Source organism: Xenopus laevis, chromosome 1L (genome assembly GCF_017654675.1).
Source record: "Xenopus laevis strain J_2021 chromosome 1L, Xenopus_laevis_v10.1, whole genome shotgun sequence".
Taxonomy (NCBI): domain Eukaryota; kingdom Metazoa; phylum Chordata; class Amphibia; order Anura; family Pipidae; genus Xenopus; species Xenopus laevis.
In genome coordinates, this window is record NC_054371.1 from 110540988 (window position 1) to 110567213 (window position 26226).

The 26226-nt window shown below is 38.8% G+C and overlaps 1 protein-coding gene across 1 annotated transcript; it reads left to right on the plus strand.

Moving 5' to 3' along the window:
- The first annotated feature begins 2949 nt into the window (after window positions 1-2949).
- Window positions 2950-14881, plus strand: rab11b.1.L (RAB11B, member RAS oncogene family, gene 1 L homeolog). Its single transcript, NM_001094490.1, has 5 exons — window positions 2950-3006; window positions 7050-7245; window positions 10429-10622; window positions 12576-12656; window positions 13468-14881. Exons 1-5 carry the CDS (start codon window positions 2967-2969, stop codon window positions 13611-13613), a joined length of 657 nt encoding a protein of 218 aa, NP_001087959.1. The 5' UTR covers window positions 2950-2966; the 3' UTR covers window positions 13614-14881.
- Window positions 14882-26226: the final 11345 nt, after the last annotated feature.

Below are 26226 nucleotides of genomic sequence, written 5' to 3' on the forward strand. Positions count from 1 at the left end.
AATGTGGAGCACAGCCGGGTCCCCCTGATGGCGGCCTGTTACAACAGTACCCCCTGATGACGGCCCTGCTGGCCTGTACTCAGGGGCGATCCGTGGGCTGCTGCAGCCTGAGGCAGCAACCCCGATGCCGTCCCCCTCTCCTGCTCCGTGCTTAGTTTAGTGTCGGAGTGAGTCAAAAGGTGCGGCGTTGCTAGTATAATGAGCACGTACTGCGCTTTTTACATTAGCAGAGCTGGAAATTTGGCTCTTAAAGTTACAGGAGGCGGCTTTTCGTCGCCCCTTGTAACTGGCCGTTCCCTGCCGTCTCAGGCAAAGTGCTCACCTTGCCTCATGGAAGGAACGGCCCTGCCTGTACTCTGTCCTGCACCCCCTTAAGCAGGTTGTTAACTTGTCTTTGTTTTTGGGGCCTTCTATAAAAAAATTTTTATAAATGAACTTACATATACTAAAACAACAGGAGCTGAAAGCCACAATAACCACTTCTCAGAAAAGTGCCCAGCTTTGTTACAAAAATTCCCAGCCAAAAGAAAACTCTTGGTTAAAGCAATTTAAAGAAATAAAAAAAAAATTACATCCGTGGCAAGTAATACTTTGTGAAGTATATTAATTTAGTTAGCATTTGCTGCTTCAGCAAAAGTAAAAATGAATATGTCTTCCAAATTCTTTATTTATATGCAAGTAATAGTGTTTTAAAAAATTAATTTTAGAAAAAATACTGCTAAATAGCATTCATCACATTATAGTGATTTTTTTTTATTGAAGCCCAAGTGTGCTTCTATCACCCAAGTGCAAAAATGTATACCATAAAAGTGCAGACATGAGTGCTGAATGGTGCACAAGTCCAAAAACATCTAGGTCGCCATCCAAAAGGTGCAAAGGGATCCAGAGTTCTTCAGACTCTCCTTCACATAAGACAACCTCCCCAGCCAAAAGCCCCACAGGAGACAAGGGTCTATAGACCCCTTTCGCCGCAAGGCTAGAGGGGTCCCTTTGTCTCTCCCCTTCCAGCCAAAAGACTTCAGGGTGTGGGGAGGATAACCAGTGGACCTCCTAGCAACTAGGTGTGTCCTCATAGGGCCAGGGTTCAGTGGGGAAAGGGCTACAAATCCCCCCCACACACCCACCCAGATCTGTGCTTTTAGCCCAGATGCTAGTGCACCAGATCTAATAGTGCAGGTGCTAAAAAAGTGCTATAGTGCCTCCATAAGGAGGTAAAAGAATAAATCAATATAAAATTCATTAAAGGGGTGGTTCACCTTTAAAGTAATGTTTAGTATGTTATAGAATGACCAATTCTAAGCAACTTTTCAATTGGTTTTCATTATTTATAGGGATGCACCGAATGCAGGATTCGGCCTTTTTCGTCAGGATTCGGCCGAATCCTTCTGCCTGGCCGAACCGAATCCGGATCCTAATTTGCATATGCAAATTAGGGGCAGGGAGGGAAATTGCGTGACATTTTGAGGTTTTGTCTCAAAACAAGTAAATGTAAAAGGTTTTCCCCTTCCCACCACTAATTTGCATATGCAAATTAGGATTCGGATCGGTATTCGGCCGAATCTTATGAGAAGGATTCGGGGGTTCAGCCGAATCCAAAATAGTTTAATTATTTAATTTTTACAGTTATTTGTCTTTTTCCTTCTGATTCTTTGCAGCTTTCAAATTGGTGTCACTGTCCCCTTCTAAAAAAACAAATGCTCTGTAAGGCTACAAATGTAGTTATTGTTACTTTTTATTGCTGATCCTTCTATTCCGACTCTCTCCTATTCATATTCCAGTCTCTTATTCAAATCAACGCATGGTTGCTATCGTAATTTGGGCCCTAGTTTGCTTAAAATGCAAATTAAAGAGCTGCTGAATAAAAAGCTAAATAATTCAAAAGCCTTCAATAATAAAAAAGTAAAACAAATTGCAAATTATCTCGGAATATCACTCTCTACATCATACTAAAAGATATCTCAAAGGTGAACAACCCATTTAAAGATGCGACAATGTGCTGCCCCAGCCTATTGGCCAGATTTTGAAAATGGCTTAACCGCCCTGTGCTGAAAAGTTGGGGTTATAAGAGAAGGTGCAGTAAAAAGTGTCCAAATGCAAAAGAGCCAGAAGTGATATTTGATAAATAATTCTCCTACATATATTTTGTAAATATGCTTTATATGTCAGCACTTTAATAAACCCTACACATAGCAGCAGTGTCCTCTTGGAGACCTGGAATCCAACACCTCAAATTCGATTCATGTGTTGACTGGAATCCATCAGCCACAAATAAATTAGTTACATCTGAGGAAATAATAAGGAAGCAGGAAAGCAAGTCAGGAAATGTGGTCACATCCCTTCCCAAACACTGCGTTTTACTTTAGGGCACGTGACGTGACTAATTATTTTGTGCACACCTTATAAATAACCCTTTAGAGAATATAGCTATGTTCAAAAACTATACTGGAGAGGTACTGGAGTACGGTTTATGAAACTAATACTGTGTTGCAGGATAAACAGCTGAGAAAGCAAGCAGAACTATCCGAGGCCAGCCTACATACCACGCCTCAATGACTGATGCCTACGCAACCCATACCTGCAACTCGTTATCCGCCCCTCCCTTGGTCGATTGCTATATCAATCACATCGCGTCGAGCTGTGATTGGCTTAACCTACGCCTTTCCTGCAACTCAGCTAGCCTGTAATATGTTCACGTTTTTTATCCCTCCCATTTCGCCATAAACGCTATACTATCGTCTGTCTCACTTAAGAACTAAACCCGCCCTTCAAAGGGGGAAAGAGCCTGGTCCTACTGGTATTGGCTCTCGTGACTGTCATTTAATCCATCTGTTTTAGTGTTGTGGTTTAGGATTGGCTATTTCGCCGGTCATTCAAACATTTCGCTCTGCCTCTGAACTCAGTGTTCATATCGCTGCTTTACCGGGACTGTCGCTTGTTTGTTACCGGGACAAGGCCGCTTGGAAAAAATGGGAGCCAGAGATGACGAATACGATTATTTATTTAAAGGTATCATGGGTTGGCGCTCAGGGTTCATTTGTGTTGGGTAGGCCGCTATGCCTTGGCCTTTGGTTAATGGAGTTTTCCTCTACTAGTATTCGGAGGAGGATAAGGCTGCAGTATAGGCGAGATAAGCTTAGCTGCGTTGTACGTGCAATAGCCTGGGGAGTGTAACCCTTTAGCAGCTGGAAGGCCGCAGTCTGGATAATGACGTTCCCTGCTGATGTAATACGATTTTGGCTAGTATCGGAGGTGTGCGTGATGCCCATTAGTATTGTTTAGTTGTCAGTCAGGCCGCAGTCCTGGGATTCTCAATATTGTCACTGACGTTACTGGGACATGTACTGTGACATCCTGTGAACATGTTTGTTCCGCTTCACTTGCCGTCTTGAATGGTATTTTGAGATCAGCTCTGCAGTATGACATCATATCCCTTCTAGATTCCTGGCACCCTATCATTGCATTTTGGCACAATTTATATTTTGAACTCAGATGGTATGTTGGGGTGGCAGGCATTGCACCATAGGGAATAGAACAATTATACCTGTATAGTATTAAAACATAAAATACTTTTTGTTCTTGAACCCCTAATGATCTCTGGACTTCCTGTAAGAATATAAAATACAGATTTTGTTAACTAACTGATTAAATCTCTTTTGATGTATTGATGGGTTCTTTACTCATGGATCTGTGTAGGCCTTTAATGCTCTTTTGGCCCAGTGTTTCATGTCCAAATCAGTAATAATCCTTCATGGCTTTATTTTTACATTCTGGATATGTTTTCTGCTGTATCTGCACATAGTGATCATATTTCTTACTCATTTCCTAGGAAAAAAACCAGCAGTTTTTCAAGCCCTTTCTTGTCCGTAAAAGCAGTGCAATCCATTGTTTACAATTAATAGGGCCAGTTATTCACGATGCCACTTTGTATATCGATTTTATAATAAAATTATGGTACATGAAGTCTGTGGCACCCTTGAGCAGACTGGGATAAAAAAAAAAATCTTTTGAAGGGTCATATTTTGTCTGAGGGTGGCCACTTGGACATATATGTTTATTCTCTCAGTTACCCTCCCTGGACCCCCATTCTGATCCAAACATTGGTAAGGTTTGGGTTAGCCATTTATATTTTGTAACCGCAATGTTTTCACATACGTCATCATATTATGAGCCAAGGGGGCCCTGACCAAATGTTGGACCTGAAATGGGAACTTTAATTGATTAACCTCAAAACGACTCTACTCCTTTTAAAAGGTTTATCTATAGCATATAGTTTTACATGGATATTCTAAATTACATTTAAATTTGACTTTCCCCTTTATGTTTACCTTCTGTTGCTTCTCTGTGATACCTGCTTTGGCATGTCTGAAATATGCAGCCAGTACCTTAAACGCTCTTAATAGGCTTATAGATAGTCTGAAGTAATTATATTTGAGTACGTTTCCCTGCTACCTATGTTCTAAACATAAGGAGGTCATACACTGGCCGAAAGCTGTCAATTTGGCCTCGCCAGACACAGTAGAATGCTTTTATCAACCTGTGAAACCGTATGGGGCCCTCCGGGCAGCCTGCTTGACAAATATTTTTTACATATTGGCATAAAATTAACACTTAGAAATAGTATATTAAAATGCATGCACCTTGCTAATGCAAGATTTACAAGGAAATGCATGGAAATAGTGCTAAAGTCCAGTTCAAGTGGCCTATTTTTGAATGAATAAATTATTGTTTTGATAATGATGACCGTTTGCGTATATAATAGGGATGCACTGCATCCACTATTTTGGATTCCTTCAAGAAAGATTTGGCTGAACCGAATCCTAATTTGCATATGCAAATTAGGGACGGGAAGGGGAAACATTTTTTACTTCCTTGTTTTGAGACAAAAAGTCGCGCGATTTCCCTCCCCATCCCTAATTTATGTATGCAAATTAGGATTTGGATTCTGTTCGGCCTGGCAGAAGGATTAGGCCGAATCCGAATCCTGCTAAAAAAGGCCAAATCCTGAACCAAATCCTGGATTCGGTGCATCCCTAGTATATAATATAAAATGAGGCTGGTCGTCTTAGTATATAGACGTTCAACACCCTCTGGCTTTCATAGGTAAGCTGGAATGTATGTATTAGTAAGGTTATCTGTAAATTACCGGTATGTTTTAGGAAAGAATAGTTTGTTTATAATTCTTAAGAAAACCAGGCATCAATCCCAGGGTCATGCAAACTCCCATTCAACTGAATAATATTAGTGCTGTGCATTTTCGGGTATGATGGCGTAGGGTGTGTTGACCCTATTTTTCTCCTCCTAATTAGTTGTATGAAACCACCAACAGTCTTTCTGTCAGAGGTTGTATGGATTTCTTAATACTTGCAAACTTATCTCCTATATGTAGAGTGGGATATTCTGAAAAATTTGCAATTGGTCTTCGTTTTGTAGTATTTTTTTTTTTTTTGTTGTTGTTATTTAGCTTTTTATTCAGCAGCCCTCCAGATTGCTATTTCAGGGCAATCTGGTTGCTAGTGTCCACTTACCCTAGCAACCATGCATTGATTAGCGTAAGAGGCTGGGATATGAATAGGAGAGGACCTGAAAAGAAAGATGAGTAAAAGTAGTAATAACAATACATTTGTGTCTTTAGAGAACATTTGTTTTTTAGTCAGTGACCCTTATTTGAAAGTTGGAAAGAAGAAGGCAAATCATTAAGAAAACTTCTAAAATAAATTATGGTAGTATATATGATAGTATATTTTATTAAACCAAACAATTCTTTGTATAATGAATGACATGTACATTCATTATATATTTTAGTGGGTTCTATAGTTACCTGTATTTGTAAATTTAGAAAGCCATATTTGTAGCCCCTTGCTATTCTTTGCACGGCTGGTTGCAACTAATAAAGCAAAATTTGCATGTATGAATTGTTGACGATATTATGATGTAGCTTCATTAAATTGCAGCTTGCCCCAGAATAGAGTGGATATTTTAACACTATGGGGGTGATTTATCAAAGTTAAAATTTTCACGATTTTTCTAATTTATTTTTTTTGCACAAAAACTTACAAATGTTTGTAAAAACTTGAATGTAAAACTTTGGAATCTTAAAGCTGGCAAATTCATGTAGAAGTCAATGGCAGTTGTCCTAGGCAAAGTTCAAGCCATTTTTTTGCCGTTAACTGGGCAGAATTGTAAATTACATAAACCCATAAATTTAGTCTTGTTCTTACAGTGTTTAAGCTCATGTTTCTTTAACGGAATAATCACAGGACTTCTAAAATGGGAGAAAGTTTAAAAAGATATTTATTGTTATCATGTATAGTAACTGAGTGGGATTCAAAATAGGCCCTGGGATTTCAAGTACATAGAGGCTCAAACAGCCCCACACCAGCCCAATAAGTAGTGATTGACTATGAAATTTTATAGCACTCCCTTTGGCATTTGCCACAATCTTCAGATTACCAGTTTGGGCCTGGCTGATTGTGTACATGTATTTATTTTTCTAGTGTATTGGTTACATCTCATAACCATTGCAACTTAAATAGATGTTTCCAGTATTTCTTTTTCTGTTAACCTAACCAGTATTCAGTCCTCCTATAAATAAGTGTTCAACTCAACAATTTAAATAATAAACAGTTAATGTAGTTGGGACTTTAACTGGTGCCCTAAACCAAAAAGGTAGTGGCATACGTCATTGGGGAAATTCAAGTAAAAGTATGCGGAAAAACTTGCTTTAAATATTCATTTGTGATACTAAATAAATTTGCTAATTCTATCCTCCCCTTGCCACCATTACTGTGAAAATAAAGATGCTTGGGAAATACCCACATTTAATATGAGCAGGAAAGGTTTTTTTCGTATTGCAGCTATTGCATAACAAAGAACAATGGTTGGTAGAAGAATAGGTATGAGGCAACATTCCTTTTTGCTACAGGTTATAAACTAATTAATATAACAGTACTAACTGTGAGAGTTAATAATGCAGATTTGGTATGATATGCAGTTTTATTTTAACTTTGTTTAATATTAATATATAAACTGTATTATTTTATTTTTAACAGTTGTTTTGATTGGAGACTCTGGAGTAGGCAAAAGTAACCTGCTGTCTCGTTTTACCCGTAATGAATTTAACTTGGAGAGTAAAAGTACCATTGGAGTTGAATTTGCCACCAGGAGTATCCAGGTTGATGGAAAGACTATAAAGGCTCAGATCTGGGACACAGCTGGACAGGAGAGATACAGAGCCATCACATCTGCGTGAGTTCTAAGACACCCAATACTATGTGCACATGCTCAGTGTGGTCTGGACTACTGCTTAGGGATCGTCATAAATTATCAAAACCGCACAAGTCAAATATCTGCCATAGAAGCTGATCCAGCAAGACTGATTAATAATCAGAATATGCAGACTGCACTGGGTCCTGTAATGTCATGTAATCTAATGTGGATCTTATAGTTTTTGTATTGTTTAATACAAACTTTCTCCAACTCTCCAGAACCAGTGGCTGCAGCAAAAAAAATCCTCCAAACAGAATCCTACTTTATCTGTTTAAATCTGGCTCCATGATCTTTGTCCCTGCAGCTGGAGTGGGACAAAGAGGATGTAAAGGCAAAAATAAAATAACATTTTTACTTTATTAACTGAAGAAGACACCTATCCCTAATATATTTCAATTAAAAAATCTATAAATTTTTTATAAGAAACCTGACTCTCTATGCAGTGAAACTCCCCCTTCATTTACTTGCTCTGACGGCTGCAGACATGAATCTTTACTACACGGTCGCCGGCTGTTCTACAGGGAGACAAGCAAAGCTGCTCGAATTCTGGGAAGTCCCTCCCCCTGCAGTTTGAAAGTATGATCCTTTCAGTTAGGGAATGTCTGAAGTTTCCTATCTGCAGCAATCAGAGAAGTAAATGATGGGGGGGGGGGGATTTCACTGCATATAGTCATTTTTAAATTACAGTATATTGGAGATGGATGTATTTTTCATTAAAGAAAGTAAAAATTTGAATTTATTTTTTTTTGTCTTTAAATCCCCTTTAAGTGTTTTCCTAAAATGGTAAAATAAGCTTAATCCTTTTATGTGCCTGGCACATGTTGAACCCATGGTGACAACACATAATGTACCAGTGTATTAACACTGAAGAGCCTACATTTATGGGTATTCCGTTGTTTGTTTTTTGGAGTGGATTGTGCATTACAAGCACAGTGGAGGACACGGAGAGGCAAGCTGCTGGTAAACGCACATATACACAATACCTCTAGCTAGAACGTTTTTTTAAATGTTCATTGTCCATGTGATTTTGTTGTTTTATGTGATAAAATGTGGAAATGGAGAAATGTGATAAAAAATGCAGTTTGCTACAGGATTTATCACCCATAGTAGTCCGCATATAGCATTTGCTCAGAAAATACCTTTTTGGTTACTATGGGTTAACTAATATGAGAATTAAGAAAAAAATTAAAAAAAGACTATTGTCACACACATTGGTAACTCCAACAGTGCTTTCAATGCACACCTGGTGGGAATTTGCCTCCCTGTCCCCAAAAACATAGTTGGAGAAGAAGGGAGCTGAATTAGCAGATCACCAGTAGAGAAAACGTTACTTATGTGAAATTAGACTTTGTGTGCTGGTAACCTCTCCTAATGGTAATGCATCATATAAGCTACATTTTAATTGTATTCTTTTTTTTTTTATACAACTGTTTTATTGTTTTCAGAAATAAAATAAAATACATACATGTAGCAGAGGTGACATTTCAAGAACCGTGCATTATCTATTTGTTGTTACATTATGAACGCCTTAGCATTGAAAGTGTTTATACTCGATTTGCGGTGTTAGTCACTTGTCATATCACCACTTTTTGAGTCAGAGTTGCACGGTATCGTACATTTGACATGAGAGTAGCAATGTACATACAAAGAAAGATGAGAGTGGAGGGGGGAGAAAGAGAGAAGGAGAGGGGGGAGGGTATTTTCCTTTTCCATGTTTATCGTAGTCTTCTCAGGGTGGAGCACCTTGTGTGGGGTTTGAGCATTAGAGGAGGAGGCGAGTTTTTACTTTTTTTTTTTTTTTTTTTTTTACTTTTTGCATTCATTAACTGTCATGTAGTTCCCCCCTGAGGGAGGCTTCTGGCCACCATTTAGTGTATCGGAAGGGTGCTAGTAGCGTATGGTATTTTTGTCCTTTCAGTGTCTAGATATTTGTGCCAAATATCAAAGAAGTGGGAACCTTTGGACTCTTTGTCCTGTAGCGCTAGTACCCATTGGAGTTGCATTGTGTATAATAGTTTGCGCTCCCATAGCTGTGTTGGGGGGGGTTGAGTGTTGGTCCAGAACTCTAAGATGGTCTTGACTGCAGTTAATACCATTATGTCAGCTAGTCTGATATTACCTTTGATAGTATTGTTGGTGGGTGCCGAGTATAGTCCCAATAGGATTTGTGGGTTTATCCGTGTTGCCTTAATATCACACAGGTTTGCGATATGTGACAGTACTAGGTTCCAAAGAGTGTCTAGTTTTGTGCATGACCACAGAGCATGCTCTTGTGTGGCCTCCGAATGGTTACACTTTGTGCAGTTAGGTGTCTGCGTTAGGCCTATCTTATGTGCTATTTTGGGTGACACATATGCCCTGTGGAGGAGTCTAAGAGCCACGTCCTGGAAGTATATTGCTGATAGGGTTTTTGTACGTTTTGTGTACGCTGTTGTAATTTGTGTTGCTGTGATATTTGGAATGATACTTAACCATCTCGAAATTCCTTCTGCACGTAGGTTATAGTCTATTTTTGGTTTAATAATGGTGTATACTGTGGATGCTGTGAGTAATCTTCCCTTGTTTGCCTTTATTAAAATATCTAGTGGGTTATTTGTTAGTTGTGGCTTTATGCCCCGAATTACCTGCTCCACATAGCTTTTTATCTGTAAATATGCAAAGATGTGGTTGTGAGGAAGGTCGTGTGTGGATTGTAGTTCTGGGAATTTGTATATTGTGCCGGTATTAGGATTGAGAAGTGACCCAATCATTGTTAGACCTTTAGAGTGCCATGTTTTAAAGCGGGGGTCTGCTTTGGCGTCTTGGAATCGGTTGTTATTTTTTTAATTGTATTCTTAATTGTATTATTGAGAAAAGACAGTTTTTTAGAATACATATTGCTCTTAATACTTATGCCTAGGCAGTTCTGGCCACCAACCATGGTCTAAGAACTTGTCCTTTTTTAAAATTTTCCAGCATTGTGGAATACTTTTGTTTGTTATAGATGCTATACAGTTCCTGCACTCTCTTTATTTAAATTAAAGGGTCAGAGCGAATAGATAGTGGTTCTCTTTGAAGCTCACTTAATTTAGATGTAGTGCCATTTGTTATGTAGTTTTATTTGATTTGTCTATGAAAACTGATTGCATTTTTTATAACCTTATTTCTTCCCCGTTATTGTAGTTATTATCGGGGTGCTGTGGGTGCTCTTCTAGTTTATGACATTGCTAAACATCTGACCTACGAGAATGTAGAGCGTTGGCTGAAGGAATTAAGAGACCATGCAGACAACAACATTGTAATAATGCTGGTTGGGAACAAGAGTGATTTGCGTCATCTCCGTGCAGTCCCCACAGATGAGGCAAGGGCGTTTGCAGGTAATATACAATCCTTTTTGTGATACGCTAAAAGTTCTTCTTTTACTGTTTTCTGAGTGCTATTGTTTAATAGCATACTTAACAACTCTTTTCCTTGTTATTGTTTTAAAGTATATAGTCAAGAATAGTTTGTGAAAGTTGCAGTAGAGCATAAAAGACTTTAGTCATGTGGAAGTTTTGATTACTGCTGCCATCCGGCTAATGGCAGCAGTGAAAACTGTACTCACTGCTTGCCGCAGCATTTGCTATGGTTAGTCTGTAAGTGCTTCCTGTGCTTAAATGGACAGTAACACCAAAAAAAGTGTGTGTAAGCAATGAAAATATAATGCACTGTTGCCCTGCACTGGTAAAACCGCTGTGTTTGCTTCAGAAACACTACTATAGTTCATATGAACAAGCTGTTGTGTATCAATGACGGAAATCGGGAAAAAAGTCTACATGGCACAGGTTAAATAGTGGATAACCGATAACACCATTATGTTCTGCAGAGCTTATTTGCTGCGGAACCTGAGCCTTTTCTCCTTTGTATGACTACCTCCATTGCTACGCAGCAGCTTATTTATATAAACAATAGTGTTTCTGAAGCAAACACAGCAGTTTTACCAGTGCAGGGCAACACTGTATTATATTTTTATTAAAACACTTTAATTTTTTGATGTTACGGTTACTTTAAGGCATAGTGATTCTAATACATTTAATAGGGGAAGCAGTGATATGTGGGGAAGAGCATTTACCCCATTCTGTTACCTGCCAGAGTGCAGTGCATTGGTAATAATAAAGCTCTGTGTCTATTTACCTGAGGCAATTGAATAAGAATGTGAAATCAGAAGCCAAAGGAATGGGGAAAAACACAGTAAGGGAGGTTAGTAGAAACACGAGAAGTGCACACCTAAAAGAAAATTTGTGAGTAAAATAGAATTGAGAGAATGTGATCAGAAGAGAAAAGTTAATAAGGAGAATGGCTAAAAATAAAAAGTTTTCATCTGATGTTTTTCATCTGTTTTTAGTAGGATGCAGAGAGTGAGATTCTGAGACATTTTGCAATTGGTTTAATTTTTCATTTGTGGTTTTTGTTATTTAGCTTTTTATTCAGCAGCTTTTCAGTTTGCTAGGGTCCAAATTACAACAACCATCCACTGATTTGCATAAGACACTGGAATATGAATAGGAGAGTCCTGAATAGAATGATGAGTAATAAAAAGTAGCAATAACTATACACTTGTAGCCTACCAGAGCATTTGTTTTTTGTTGGGGTCAGTGACCCCCATTTGAAAGCTGGAAAGAGTCCGAAGAAGGTAAATATTTCAAAAATTCTAAAAAAAAAAAAAAAAAAGAAAAACCAATTGAAAATTTGCTTAGAATTAGGGATGCACCGAATAACTATTTTGGATTCAGCTGAACCCCCGAATCCTTCGTGAAAGATTTGACCAAATTCTAATTTGCTTATGCAAATTAAAGGGGGAAGTTACGCAATTTCCCTCCATAATTTGCATATACAAATTCGGATCCAAATCCTGCTGAAAAAAGACAAATCCTGGATTCGGTGCATCCCTACTTAGAATTAGCCATTCTATAACATACTAAAAGTTAATGTAAAGGTGAACCACCCCTTTAAGTAAAGACGGGCAGAATGAAAAAAAGAAAAAGAAAACATGAAATAAATAATTAAGCAGTGACAAGGCTATTGTTTGTGAGTGTTTCATGAATGTTATCTGGTTGCGACAAAATTCTACAAATCCATTTTCTTTTGATAATACTTGAGGTGGCCGTAAAGAGGCCCACATTGCTGACAGAAAAAAGCACTATTGTGATATCATCCTAATAGGCATTGAATATATTCTCACATTCTGAACCCTATCTTTACAGTTTGGGAATATGTAAGTTAGGCACAGAGACTTCCACCAACTTTACTTTAACATCATATGCTATTATCTTTTTTTTTTTTTTCTACAGAAAAGAACAATCTGTCATTCATTGAAACTTCTGCACTTGATTCAACAAATGTGGAGGAAGCCTTCAAGAACATCTTGACAGGTAATATGGGAATTCAGGGTTTTTGCACAGCCTTATTTTATTGTAAAAACTTTTATATTTAACCTTCAAATGCATTAAACATTGTAAATGGAAAATTAACTTATTCGCCGGGACTTATGTTACAAAAGCTACATGAACACTATCTGAACTGCCAAAATAATTACATAAAGGCATACCCTGATTCAGTGGCGTAACTAGTTGTTACTGGGCCCCATAGCAAATTCAATTTAGGGCCCCAAAATTTATAAGTTGGCCTATTTTACCAAGATATATTAAAATTGCTAATTAATTATTGTCTCACTGGGCCCCCTACACTCCTGGGCCCCCCTGCCCAGGGTATGCTTCCTCTATATTTACGCCCCTGCCCTGATTACTCAGATTGTGAGGCATCCATGATGGTCTGTCTCTAACCAAACAGACCATTCCCCCCCCCCCTCCCTTCGGCTGGAAGTGTTTTTAAACAACTCCCTCATGTTGAAATGCTTCTGCATTATGTGCTCATTGGTGTATGTATTTTCTGGACAGCAGAAAAGTGTTATTTTGCAGTTGTAGTCATTGTAGTCAACCTCATTCTTTTTCTTTCTGGTTGCCCGTTTGGTTTAACCCCTACTGTAGTACTACGCTTCAGAAGCTTTCTCTCCTATATTTTGCTAATGAGGCCGAAAAATAAACAGACTATGTATCGGAATATGCCATACATGTGTGAATTTAGCCAAAGGAGCATCCACATTTCTAGCTTTTGTATTGTACATTTTACTCGATATTTGTTCTTAATTCAAACAGAGTTAACTATACCTTTTTCTTTCTTTAGAAATCTACCGCATAGTGTCACAGAAACAGATTGCAGATAGGTCAGCTCATGATGAGTCTCCTGGTAACAATGTGGTGGATATCAGTGTCCCTCCAACCACGGATGGACAGAAATCCAGCAAATTGCAGTGCTGTCAGAACCTGTGATTTGGACCTGACCTTATCTGGGCTTTTGCCGAAGAATCCCTTCCCAAAAATTATCCTTTTTAACCATTCACTTTCCCTTCCTTTCGGTTAACCAGAGGTTGGAGCCAGGCATCCAGCTGCAGTTTTCGGAATCCACTCCGTTCAGTCGCTGGATTAGGAATATTGCTTGTTTCAAGGACCCAATTTCATTGGAGGGCTATCTGATTTAGGAGCTTTTTCACTCCTTTCAAGCAAGCCTGGGACTGCTCCATAGTCTGTATTCATTACAGTATAGTCATTGTTAGGGTGTCTTTCTCACTGGCTTTTTATCCAGTTCCAAATGTGTCTCCTTAAGGTGATCTCTCATTTGAAGAAATTACAGACCATTCATTTTATGTCTTTTATTTTCACTGCTTAGTAGTCATCAAGGGTATCACTCTACCTGATTTCACCCCACTTCCCAACAGTTAGTCTAGTGCTCTGGAAGTGTTGTGTCTCTTACCAGTTCTCCCTAGCATGTACATTTGCTATTGTCTGCAAATGAAATAATAACTGTTGGCTCAGAAAAAAGAAATACCCTTGTCTTATTGATTGAGATATCATACCTGAGGCCTCCTCTAACATCAGTTCAGCAATAACAGCAGCTGCATTGTGTAGACTGCTACAGATTGGCCTTCCGGTTAGAGCTGGATATGTACAAAAACAATGTAAACAATATTATATTATCAGATTAGGAGGTTGAGTAGCAGCACCATGCATTTGATCTAAAAAAATTAAGTATGAATTGACTTGCGTACTATATTCTGTAGGCTACATAAAGTAGGTACAGTATTGTGATGTGTTCATTACTTCAAGAATTCCCTTATTCTCCCTGCACTCCTGCATCCTTTCTAGTTGATTTTCTTGAAGTCCCTCACTGCATGTGTGTTGTTAAGTAGGAGGGACTATTGCCTCTGTTGTCCAGATTGTACTGTATTTGACAATAATTGTTTAAAAATATCATGCAATGCTTTTTTTAAAGATTATTGTATGCATTATTTTAGCACCATGGACACTTCACAGCAGTTCTGTAACATCCACAGTCATTTGATCTCGGCACCATTGTTTCCTCTTTGCAGGGCTGTTAATAAGGGGAGCAGAACACTAACCAGCATTGTATATTGAGTTACCAACCAACTATTAAACACAATTTTGTCTTTTCTCAACTAGCTGGTTCATCTATATCGTTATTCAGATACATTGTGTTCAATTCGGATGTCTATATATAAATTTGTATGGATATCTATAAATGTGCGTGTGTGTAATTATTGGTCTACTTTTGAATTGTGAATGTGTTCATAAATAAGCATACATTTTAAACTAAGCACATGCAAACATATGTGTAAACACATGAGAGAGCAGCTCCCAAAAACAATATAGTTCTCACTAAACTTTTTTTGAAATCTACTTAGATGTCAAGCTAATTTATTCTATTTTAAAAGGGAATCAAATAAGCCCATTTGAGGGGCATTGCTGTTGTAACTGGAAGCTGGCTGGTCCATGTGCGTTGAGTGACCAAAGAAATTAGGGCAAAGAGAAAATGTTGAAACCCAGTGAAGAATAAAGCTGTGCAAAAGCACTGCAAAGCTTTTGTTGCCTTTTTATTTGTAAGGCATATATTTTATTTGATGCAGAACTGGGAAAGAGTATTAATAAAATTCAAAGAATACAAGATGCAAATTTCAGGAGCGCAGCCACCAAATAAAGCAACTTCATTAATCACTGGGTTTTGTGTGTGTGTGCGCTTATTTTTTCTTATAATTAAGCAAAAAAGGTAAAGTTGTGCGTTGCTATACAATTTTAGACCATGGGGTGGAAGGTGCAATGACGTTGTGACATCCATACCAAGATGAGAGGTCCTCTTCACCCATGATTAATATATTAACAGTTTTAATGCCAAATGTACCTATACCCATTGTATCTATGTTCTCTGCATAAAATTACTGACATGCGACAAATTGTAGCTTAATTCTGCAGCATTTCGGGGTGCAGGAGCGGGCTGTTATGCAAGATTGTCTATGGGACCCTAGGCAGCACCAGATGCATGGAAACTATGTGTCTGTTGTTACCTGTAATTCCTACCTGGAAGGATCTGGATCTGTTATGCTGATGCACACTTCCTCCTGTAGCTTCAATTAAGTCTGCCTTCACACACACAAACACACACTCACACTGTCTGACACTCTCTCTTCATTCATACAGTAAGCCCACACCAAATTTCATAATTCCAAATTCATTAATATGCACAATTGATTTCCAACATTCAAGGTTAAAAGCAATTCCTAAATTAAAGTGTTTAACTGGAATATAATTGCACCATCATTAGGCCGCTGGATCTCATCCTTTTGCAAAGGGTCTATTGCCACTTCAACAAATCCTTATAAGGGCAGAACTACATGGGCGATTTACATGCGTTCCGAAGCGGCGAAACACTGGTGTTAAGTCGGATACGCCGAAAATAAGGTAAGTTATAGAAATGTTGGGTGTTGCCGCAGCGTACATCCGACACAACTGTCGAATGCAGATGCTGTATGTCGAGTCTGCATCCGACAGTCGTATCAGATGCACGCTGCGGCAACACCTGACATTTCTATAACTTACCTTATTTTCAGCCCATCCGACTTGACGCCAGCTTTCGTCGCCTCGCGTCGTAACGTATGTAAATCACCCATGTAGTTCTGCCCTAAATGCCCAGGTGTATCCAGCTCATGTTTTGAGATATTTATTTGGAACATGTGTGCATCAGCATTCAAGCACCTGCTTAAATATAAATAAAGTTTATTGTTATAAGTTCTGCAAAATCTTTACAAGATCACATATCAAGATGTTTCACTGATGTGTATTTTTTTTTCCAACATTCAACCACTGGATAACCTCAGTTTGTATGCATTCAGAAAGTCTGTTGTGCCAGTTCAACAGGATTCTTGCAATGCTCCAGTATTTCCTGCTGAACACTCCAACAAGGAATTTTAAGACTAGTCAAAGTAAACTTTATTGTCATCTCAGCAGTATATGAATATACAGTGAGATGAGACGACGTGGCTCCAGCTAGTACATATCACAAAAAGGCACTTAAAAATACACAATTAATATGTAAACATGAAATGTGCAATATATAGGCAGAAATTGGATATATACATGTGTAAACCTTTAGAATTGTGCAAATAAATTAACAGTTCACAAAGTTAAGTTCACAGTTCAGGTGTGTCTGGAATGTAGTGGGAGGGCAGGCAGTGAGTTGAGGAGTCTGATAGCTTGCGGAAAAAAGCTTTTGCGCAGCCTGGTTGTTCGGGCTTTAATACCACGAAAGCATCTGCCGGATGGGAGCAGCGTGAACAGTCCGTGTGAGGGGGTGTGTGGAGTCCAGTGCAATGCAGGAGGCCTTTCTTACACAGCGCTTGTGGAAGATGTCCTGCAGTGATGGAAGAGCCACTCCAATGATGTTGCCAGCTGTAGACTTTTCCGGTCAGCAGAGCTGGCACTACTGTACCAGATGTAGATGCAGCTCGTCAGGACACTCTATATTGTGCCCCTGTAGAACACTGCGAGGGTGGGAGGTGGAAGGCTGGCCCGTTTCAGTCGTCTTAGGAAGTGAAGACGTTGCTGAGCCTTTTTGGTGATGGAGGCGGTGTTGGTTGTCCAGGTGAGGTCATCAGAGATGTGGACTCCCAAGAATTTGGTGTTCTTTACTGTTTCTACTGTGGAGCCATTGATGTTGAGTGGTGTGTGAGCAGGGAGAGTTCTCCTGAAATCGATGATCATCTCTTTCGTTTTATACACATTCAGTGACAGGTTGTTCTCACTGCACCACACTGCCAGCTGCTGAACCTCATCCACAGTTGTATCATCGGCGAACTTGATGATGTGGTTCGAGCTGTGTCTAGCTATGAAGTCATGTGTCAGCAATGTGTACAACAGCATTCTCACATAACTGTCTTTCTTGTCCAGATGAGTTAGTGAGAGTGGAGAACAGAAGATATGGCATCCTCAGTTGACCTGTTTGGCCGATATGCAAATTGTAGTGGGTCCAGTGAGCGGGGAAGGGTGCTCTTGATATGTGCCATCACAAGTCTCTCGAAGCATTTCATGATGACCGGGGTTAGTGCAACAGGGCGGTAGTCATTCAGGCAGGTTACTGAAGATTTCTTTGGCACTGGAATGATGGTGGTGGACTTGAAGCATGTGGGGATGATCATCTGTCTTAGCGATGTGTTGAAAATGTCAGTGAAGACGTCAGCCAGCTGATCAGCACAGTCTCTGAGCACACGACCAGGAATGTTGTCTGGTCCGGCAGCCTTTCATGGATTAACCTTGGTTAAGGTTCACCTCACATCAGCTGTGGGTAGACAGATGACTTGGTCGGTGAGAGGAGGTGTGGCTTTCCTCACAGGCTCTTTTGCTCTTTAGCGCGTCAAACCGTGCATAGAACTTGTTCAGTTCCTCTGGGAGTGTGGCGTGTTCGTCGTTGCTGCTCCGCGCAGGCTGGTACTGTGTGACAGCCTGAATGCCTTGCCAGTCTTTTGAGTTGTCGAAATGATTTTGAATCTTCAGTGTGTACTCCTGCTTTGCTTGTCGGATGGTTCGAGAGAGGTTGGCCCTGCCTATTTTAAGAGCAACTCTGTCCCCTGATCGGAAAGCGGCATCTCTCTCTCTTAGCCGTGCACGAACCTTTGCTGTAAACCAAGGTTTTTCGTTGGCTCTCGTGGTGACAGTTTTGGAGACGGTAACATCCTCTATGCATTTGTTGATGTAGCAGGTCACAGAGTCTGTGTACTCCTCCAAGTTGATGGAGCCATTGTGGGTAGCAGCCTCCCTGAATATCTTCCAATCTGTGCAGTCGAAACAGTCCTGAAGTGCTTTCACAACTCCACTCGGCCAGACTGTGATGGTTTTTCTGGCTGGTTTTGTGCGTTTGAGCAGCGATATGTATGTAGGTGATAACATCACTGTCCGGTGGTCGGAGGAACCTATGTGGGCGCGCAAAGGCTTTGTAGGCGCCACGCACGTTCGTGTAGACGTTGTCCAAACAGTTCTATACTATACTAAACAATAATAAGCCCATAGACAGGCTTTTTTCGTGGGACAAGGAAGACACCATAAAGTGTGTTTTCTGTATGGTAATGAAACTGAGCAATGGATTTGCTAATTATTTAATACCCTATACTTTTTTAATACAATTTTTACCAAAATTTTTTACAATAAGTGTGGTTAATTCCAAAAGCGTTTACTGTAATTAGTAAAAATTATTTTTTGAAGTAATTTTTTTTACCTTAAAGGGATCCTGTCAACATGTTTTTTTCAAAACACATCAGTTAATAGTGCTACTCCAGCAGAATTCTGCACTGAAATCCATTTCTCAAAAAAGCAAACAGATTTTTTTATATTCAATTTTGAAATCTGACATGGGGCTAGACATTTTGTCAATTTCCCAGCTGCCCCTGGTTATGTGACTTGTGCCTGCACTTTAGGAGAGAAATGCTTTCTGGCAGGCTGCTGTTTTTACTTCTCAATGTAACTGGATGTGTCTCAGTGGGACATGGGTTTTTACTATTGAATGTTGTTCTTAGATCTACCAGGCAACTGTTATCTTGTGTTAGGGAGCCGCTATCTCGTTACCTTCCCATTGTTCTTTTGTTTGGCTGCTGGGGGGGAAGGGAGGGGGGTGATATCACTCCAACTTGCAGTACAGCAGTAAAGAGTGAAGTTTATCAGAGCACAAGTCACATGACTTGGGCAGCTGGGAAATCGACAATATGTCTAGTCCCATGTCAGATTTCAAAATTGAATATAAAAAAATCTGTTTGCTCTTTTGAGAAATGGATTTCAGTGCAGAATTCTGCTGGAGCAGCACTATTAAAGGAAAACTATACCCCCCAAACAATGCAGGTCTCTATAAAAAGATAAAACAGCTTATATGTAAAACCCTGCTTCATGTAAATAAACCATTTTCATAATAATATACTTTTCTAGTAGTATGTGCCATTGGGTAATCATAAATAGAAAATCGCCATTTTAAAAAATAAGGGCCGCCCCCTGGGATCGTAGGATTCACTGTACTCACAAACATACCAACAAACCATACGTTAGGTCACATGAGCCAATTAACAGAGTTCTATCTTTTGCTTCCACACTTCTTCCTGTTACAGTTAGAGTTGTAGTATTTCTGGTCAGGTGATCTCTGAGACAGCACAGAGACCATCACAAAATGGTGGCTCAAGGCAAGAGATGTAAAAGGGCAATATTTACTTAAATATATATTCCAGTTTGGTAAGATTCTTTAATATGTCACTTAATATGATATGAACTATCTGTTGCTTAAGTGTTTATTTTGGGGGTATAGTTTTCCTTTAACTGATTCATTTTGGAAAAAATTTAATCTTTAATCCTTTAACTCTTTAATCAATTAATTAAACATACAGAAGTAATTCCAAGATGATACTAAATTCATTAACTATTGTCCATTCAATTTCCTTTAAACTGTGTATAATGGCTTTTACTTCATAACATTTTTCTCTGTGATATATGTAGGAGACTGTCGGGAAATCATGTGTTATTTGTAACGTAAATAAGAACAGCAGAGATTGAGCAAAGTAACCGTGCGTAATGATAACAACGGAATGACGTTTGTAGTCTCACGAGATGATGTGACTTCACTTGCGGAAGTCTTAAATAGTTTGCGTCTTTGGCAGCATGCATTGCCTTGAGAAAGCAGTAGCAAAATGTGCGTCGGCATTAACAATTTATTTTAACAGCTAAAATTAATTTAATGAATTGATTTTAGCGGTAAATACCTTAGTGAGTTTAACTGTGTGTGGTTTGATCAATTACGCTCAAGATTCTATTTATCTCAGCTCCTCTTTTTCCTAAGCATCCCAGGATTGTGTTTTTTTAGGGAAGTCAGTTCTACAAGAATTAGCTAGGGAAGGTAAATACCAAGACCACAGCCCCCTGGTATTCTGACTTCTCCATCTTTGTGGTTTCCCAAAAGTAGCAAACATTAATATAGTCCACCTTCTATGAATTTCCTTTTTCTTGCTTCAACTGAGAAATTTTGAGCTCAATGTCTAATTAATTTAAATTATTATTACTAATTAATTTGCATGCAGTCACTTTACTTCTCGTGATTTTATTATTAATTAAATTATTGAACTGCACTTTATGGAATTGTGGAATCTCCTTTTTATTAATTCCCCATGTAACACCTCATGAGTGGTCTAATTTTCACTACATATATCAAAGAAAATTTTTATGAAGTAAAAGACATTATACATAGTTTAAAGGAGATTGAATGGACAATAGTTAATAAATTATCAGCTTGGAATTAATTCTGTATGATTAATTGTTTGATTAGGGTAAAAAAAATTTACTGTTTTACAAAAATCATTTTGACTAATTACAGTAATACTTTTTGGAATTAATTGCACTTATTGTAAAATTTATTCATTTTTTGTAAAGATTTGGAAGTACGGGGTACTTTTTCTTTATATTTTCATAACATAAATGACACACTGCAAATTGTATCAGAATATCCCTCTACGTAATACTAAAAGTTAACGCAAAGGTGAACAACACCTTTAAATCCCTTTGGTTGGACTGTTTACCTCATGGTGATCCACCACTCCTTCTCCCCAGTATAGTTTATTTCCCCATACTTGGCGAATGTGCGTTTCACCACATTCATGGGTGGGGCTTCCTCGGAGACTCAGGATCACAGCGTGATAAACAGTCCAGGTGAAGGACGAATTAAGGCCGTAAAGGAGATAAGATATTGGATCTATATTGGATATGTATTAGTTAGATTTTGAACAAATATCGGTCAGGTATAGGATAGGTATCAGACCCATGTCGGATAGGTTTAGGGTAGGTATCGAATCCATATAGGATAGGTATCAGATCGGTACCAGATTCAGATTGGGTTGGTATCGGATCCGTATTGGATAGGATAGGTATCTGAACCGTATCAGTTAGGTATTGGATATGTAGAGGATAGGTATAGGATAGGTACAGTTAGGTCCATAAATATTTGGGCAGATAACTTTTTCTTCTAATTTTGGTTCTGTACATTACCATAATGAATTTTAAATGAAACAACTCAGATGCAGTTGAACTGCAGACTTTCAGCTTTAATTCAGTGGGTTGAACAAAAACATTTCATAAAAATGTGAGGAACTAAAGTCTTTTTTTAAAACAATCACTTCTCTTCAGGGGCTCAAAAGTAATTGGACCAGGAGTTCAAAAGTAATTGGACAATTGACTCAAAGGCTATTTCATGAGCAGGTGTGGGCAATTCTTTTGTTATGTCCATCAAGGAAGCAGATAAAAGTGCTTGGATGTGGATTTTGCTGTGAACAGACAACATGTGGTCAAAGGAGCTCTCCATGCAGGTGAAACAAGCCATCCTAAGATGCAAAAACAGAAAAATCACAGAGAAATTGCTGCCATGTTAGAAGTGGCAAAATGTACAGTTTGGAACATCCTGAGAAAGAAAAAAAGCACTGGTGAACTGATGATTGCAGAATGATTTCCACGGTGAAGAGAAACTGCCAAACAAGTGACCAACAGATGGTAGGTCTATCGATATTCAAGTCTACCATAAAGAGAAGACTGCATGAAAGTAAATACAGAGGGTGTACTGCAAGGTGCAAGCCACTCATAAGCATCAAGAATAGAAAGGTTAGATTGGACTTTGCTAAAAAAACATCTAAAAAGGCCAGCGCAGTGCTGGAAAAATGTTCTTTGGACAGATGAAACCAAGATCAACCTCTACCAGAATGATGGCAAGAAAGAAGTATGGAACAGCTCATGATCCATACCACATTATCTATAAAACATGGCGGAGGCAGTGTGATGGCTTGGGCGTGCATGGCTGCCAGTGGCACTGGGACACTAGTGTTTATCCATGATGTGACACAGGACAGAAGCAGCTGAATGAATTCTGTCTGCTCAGATCCAGCTAAATGCAATTAAATTGATTGGGAAGCATTTCATAATACAGATGGACAATGACCCAAAACATACAGCCAAACAACCCAGGAGTTTATCAAAGCAAAGAAGTGGAATATTCTTGAATGGCCAAGTCAGTCACCTGATCTGAACCAATTGAGCATGCATTTCACTTGTTGAAGACTAAACTTCGGACAGAAAGGCCCACAAACTGAAAGCCGCTGCAGTAAAGGCCTGGCAGAGCATTAAAAAGACGTATTAGAAATGAACATTTTATTTTCAGTATTTTAATTTGTACAATTACTTTTAAATATAGGATAGGATAACAGTTAGGTAGCGGATAAGTATGGCATATAGCTATAGGATAGGTATTGGTCAGGTATTGATCCATAGTAGATAGATAGATATTGGGTAGGTATCGGGCAGGTATTGGATCCATATAAGATAAGTATTTGTTAGGAATTCGACCAATATCGTATAGGTATCAGTTACGAATTAGATCCATATCAGATAGGTATAGGTTAGGTATCGGATCCATATCCATATCTGGTATAGATAAAGTATTTAATAGATATAGCATAAATATCAGTTAGGTATTGGATCCATATCGGATTAATATCGGTTAGGTATTGGATAAATATGAAATAGGTATTGGTTAGGTATTGGTACCATATGCAATAGGTATCGGATCAATATCGGTTAGGTATTGGATAGATATGAAATAGGTATTGGTTAGGTATGGGATCCATATCAGATCGGTATAGGATAGGTATGGGATCCATATCAGAGAGGCATCGGACCCATATAAGTATTGGTTATAAGTATTGGTTAGGAATAGTATAGGTATCGGATCCATATTAGTTCTAAAATCTAATACCTAACTGATATGTATCCAATACTAGGTGATACTAACCGATATGTATCCGATACCGAACTGATATGTAACCAATACTTAGCTGATACTAACTGATATATATCCAGTACCTAACAGATATGTATCAATACCTGAACAAAATGTATCCAATACCTAACCACTACAGCTGATACCTAACCAATATGTATCGATACTTAACCTTTATTTATCAATACCTAACCGATATGTATCTGATACCTAATTGATATGTGTCCGATTCCCAACCAATATGTTTTCGATACCTAGCTGATACTAACTGATATGTATCCAATACCTAACCAATATGTATCCAAAACCTAGCTGACACCTAACCAATACTTAATGTATCTGATATCTACTTGATACCTAAACTAAATATGTATTTATACTGTACCTAACAAATATGTATCCAATACTTAGATGATACCTAACCAATATGTATCTTGTACCTAACCGATATGCATCCAATACCTAATCGATACAGATCCCATACCTAACTAATATGTATCTGATACCTAGATGATAATAACTGATTTGTCCTTGATACCTAACCGATACCTAGCTGATACGGATATGTATCAAATACTTAACCGATATGTATCCGATACCTAGCTGATACCTAACCAATACCAATATAAATATAAATCCAATATGTATCAGATACCTATCTGATATGTATCCAATACCTAGCTTATACTAATTGATATGTATCCAATGCCTAACCAATATGTATCCAATACCTAACCATGATGTAACTAAAATATAGTTGATACCTAACCGATACCTTAGTGATATGTATGGGATATCTAATTCACACCTAACTGATATGTATCCATACCTTACTGATATATATATACAATACCTAGCTAATACCTAACCAATATGCATCCCATACCTAATTGATATGTATCCGATACCTAGCTGATACTGATTTGTATCCAGTACCTAATTGATATGTATCCGATACCTAGCTGATTCCTAACCAATACCTAACCAATATGTATCCAATACCTAACCGATATGTATCTGATACCTAACCAATATGTATCCTATACTGATAACAACTGATATGTATCCGGTACCGAACCGATATGTATCCGATCATTAACCAATTTGTATCCGATATCTAGCTGATACTATTCAAAATCAATTAGTGGAACAGACCAGGTAAAAATCCTTTTTATAGACACTTGGAGGCACATTTATCAAGGGTCGAATTTCGAGGGTTAATAAACCCTCGAAGATAAATCCTTCGATTTCGAATATAGAATTCAAAGGATTTAGCGCAAATCCTTTGATCGATCAAAGTAAAAACGATAAAATCCTTCGAATCGAACGATTCTAACGATTTTAAGTGATCGATCAAAGGATTTTTCTTCGATCAAAAAAATGTAAGAAAAGTGCTGGGGAAGGTCCCCATAGGCTAACATTGTACCTCGGTAGGTTTAAACTGCCGAAGTATGTAGTTGAAGTATTTTTTAAAGAGACAGTACTTCGACTATCGAATGGTCGAATAGTCTAAAGATTTTTAGTTTGAGTCGAAGGTCGTTGTAGCCTATTCGATGGTCGAAGTACCCAAAAAAATACTTCGAAATTCAACGTTTTTTTCATTCGAATCCTTCACTCGAGCTTAGTAAATGTGCCCTGTAGTGTTAATAAAAAGGATTTTTGCAGCAGAGTCCTGCGTTTACCTGGTCTGTTCCACTAATTGATTTTGATAGTTTGCCAGTACCGAGGACGGGGTACAGGAACTGACCATAAAGGTTACAAAAAGTGACGGGAGAAACACCACATCCAGTGGAAACAAGGAAGCACCTAGCTGATACTAACTGATATGTATCCGGTACCTGACTGATATGTATTCGATACCTATCGATACTAAACGATATTCATCTGATACCTAACTGATATGTATCCGATACTTAGCTCATATTAACTGATATGTATAGTACCAGTGGCAGAACTACCGGGGGAGCAGGGGGTGCTAGCAGGCCAGGATCCGCACCCCCTCAGGCCCCCCCCGGCAGCCCGTGCGCCACTGAAAATGCGGGCTGTACGGAGGAGGGCGGGGCCCTGCTGCGTGTCATGCACTAGGGCCCGCCCCCCTCTAGTTGCGCTACTGTATCGTACCTAACTGATATGTATCCGATACCTAACCAATATGCATCCAATTCCTTGCTGATCCTAACTGATATGTATCTGATACCTAGCTGATACTTCTATGTATCCAGTACCTAACCAATATGTATCTGATACCTAGCTGATACCTAACCAATATGTATCCGATACCTAACCGATATGTATCAATACCTAACTGATATGTTTTTGATACCTAACTGCAGTGCATTGGAGTTTGTGCATGTGTGCAGCGCAGTGATATTTGCACATGCGCGTGGGGGAGCGAGAGTTTAGACATTGGGAGGGGGCCTCCAGTGACTGCCAGGAGGGCCCTTTGTATCAAAGCCCCTGCTGCATGGTATGTTGTGAAAAAAACACGTTTCTCTGGGGGTTTTTTTGCCATTTTGCAAATTTTTTTGCCATGTGAAATGGGACAGATTTGCTCATCACTATTAGCTGATAGTTATGTGTGAGTTGCCAAAAATTCGACCTAACCCACCTGCTCCCAACCCCAACCTGGCCAGCACCTCCATTTATAGATCTGTGCCTGACCCTCCCATCTCTGATGTCATCAAAGGGGATGGGGCAGGTATTTGCCTATAAATAGTGGCTACCAGAGCCAAAAGCCATCAGAGACATGTG

What these genes read in the sequence shown, in the direction of transcription:
- rab11b.1.L (NM_001094490.1), top strand. Translation starts at nt 2,967, where the DNA reads ATGGGAGCCAGAGATGACGAATACGATTATTTATTTAAAG. An exon ending in TACAGAGCCATCACATCTGC is followed by an intron (nt 7,246 to 10,428) that starts GTGAGTTCTAAG and finishes CCGTTATTGTAG; the next exon opens with TTATTATCGGGGTGCTGTGG. An exon ending in TGAGGCAAGGGCGTTTGCAG is followed by an intron (nt 10,623 to 12,575) that starts GTAATATACAAT and finishes TTTTTTCTACAG; the next exon opens with AAAAGAACAATCTGTCATTC.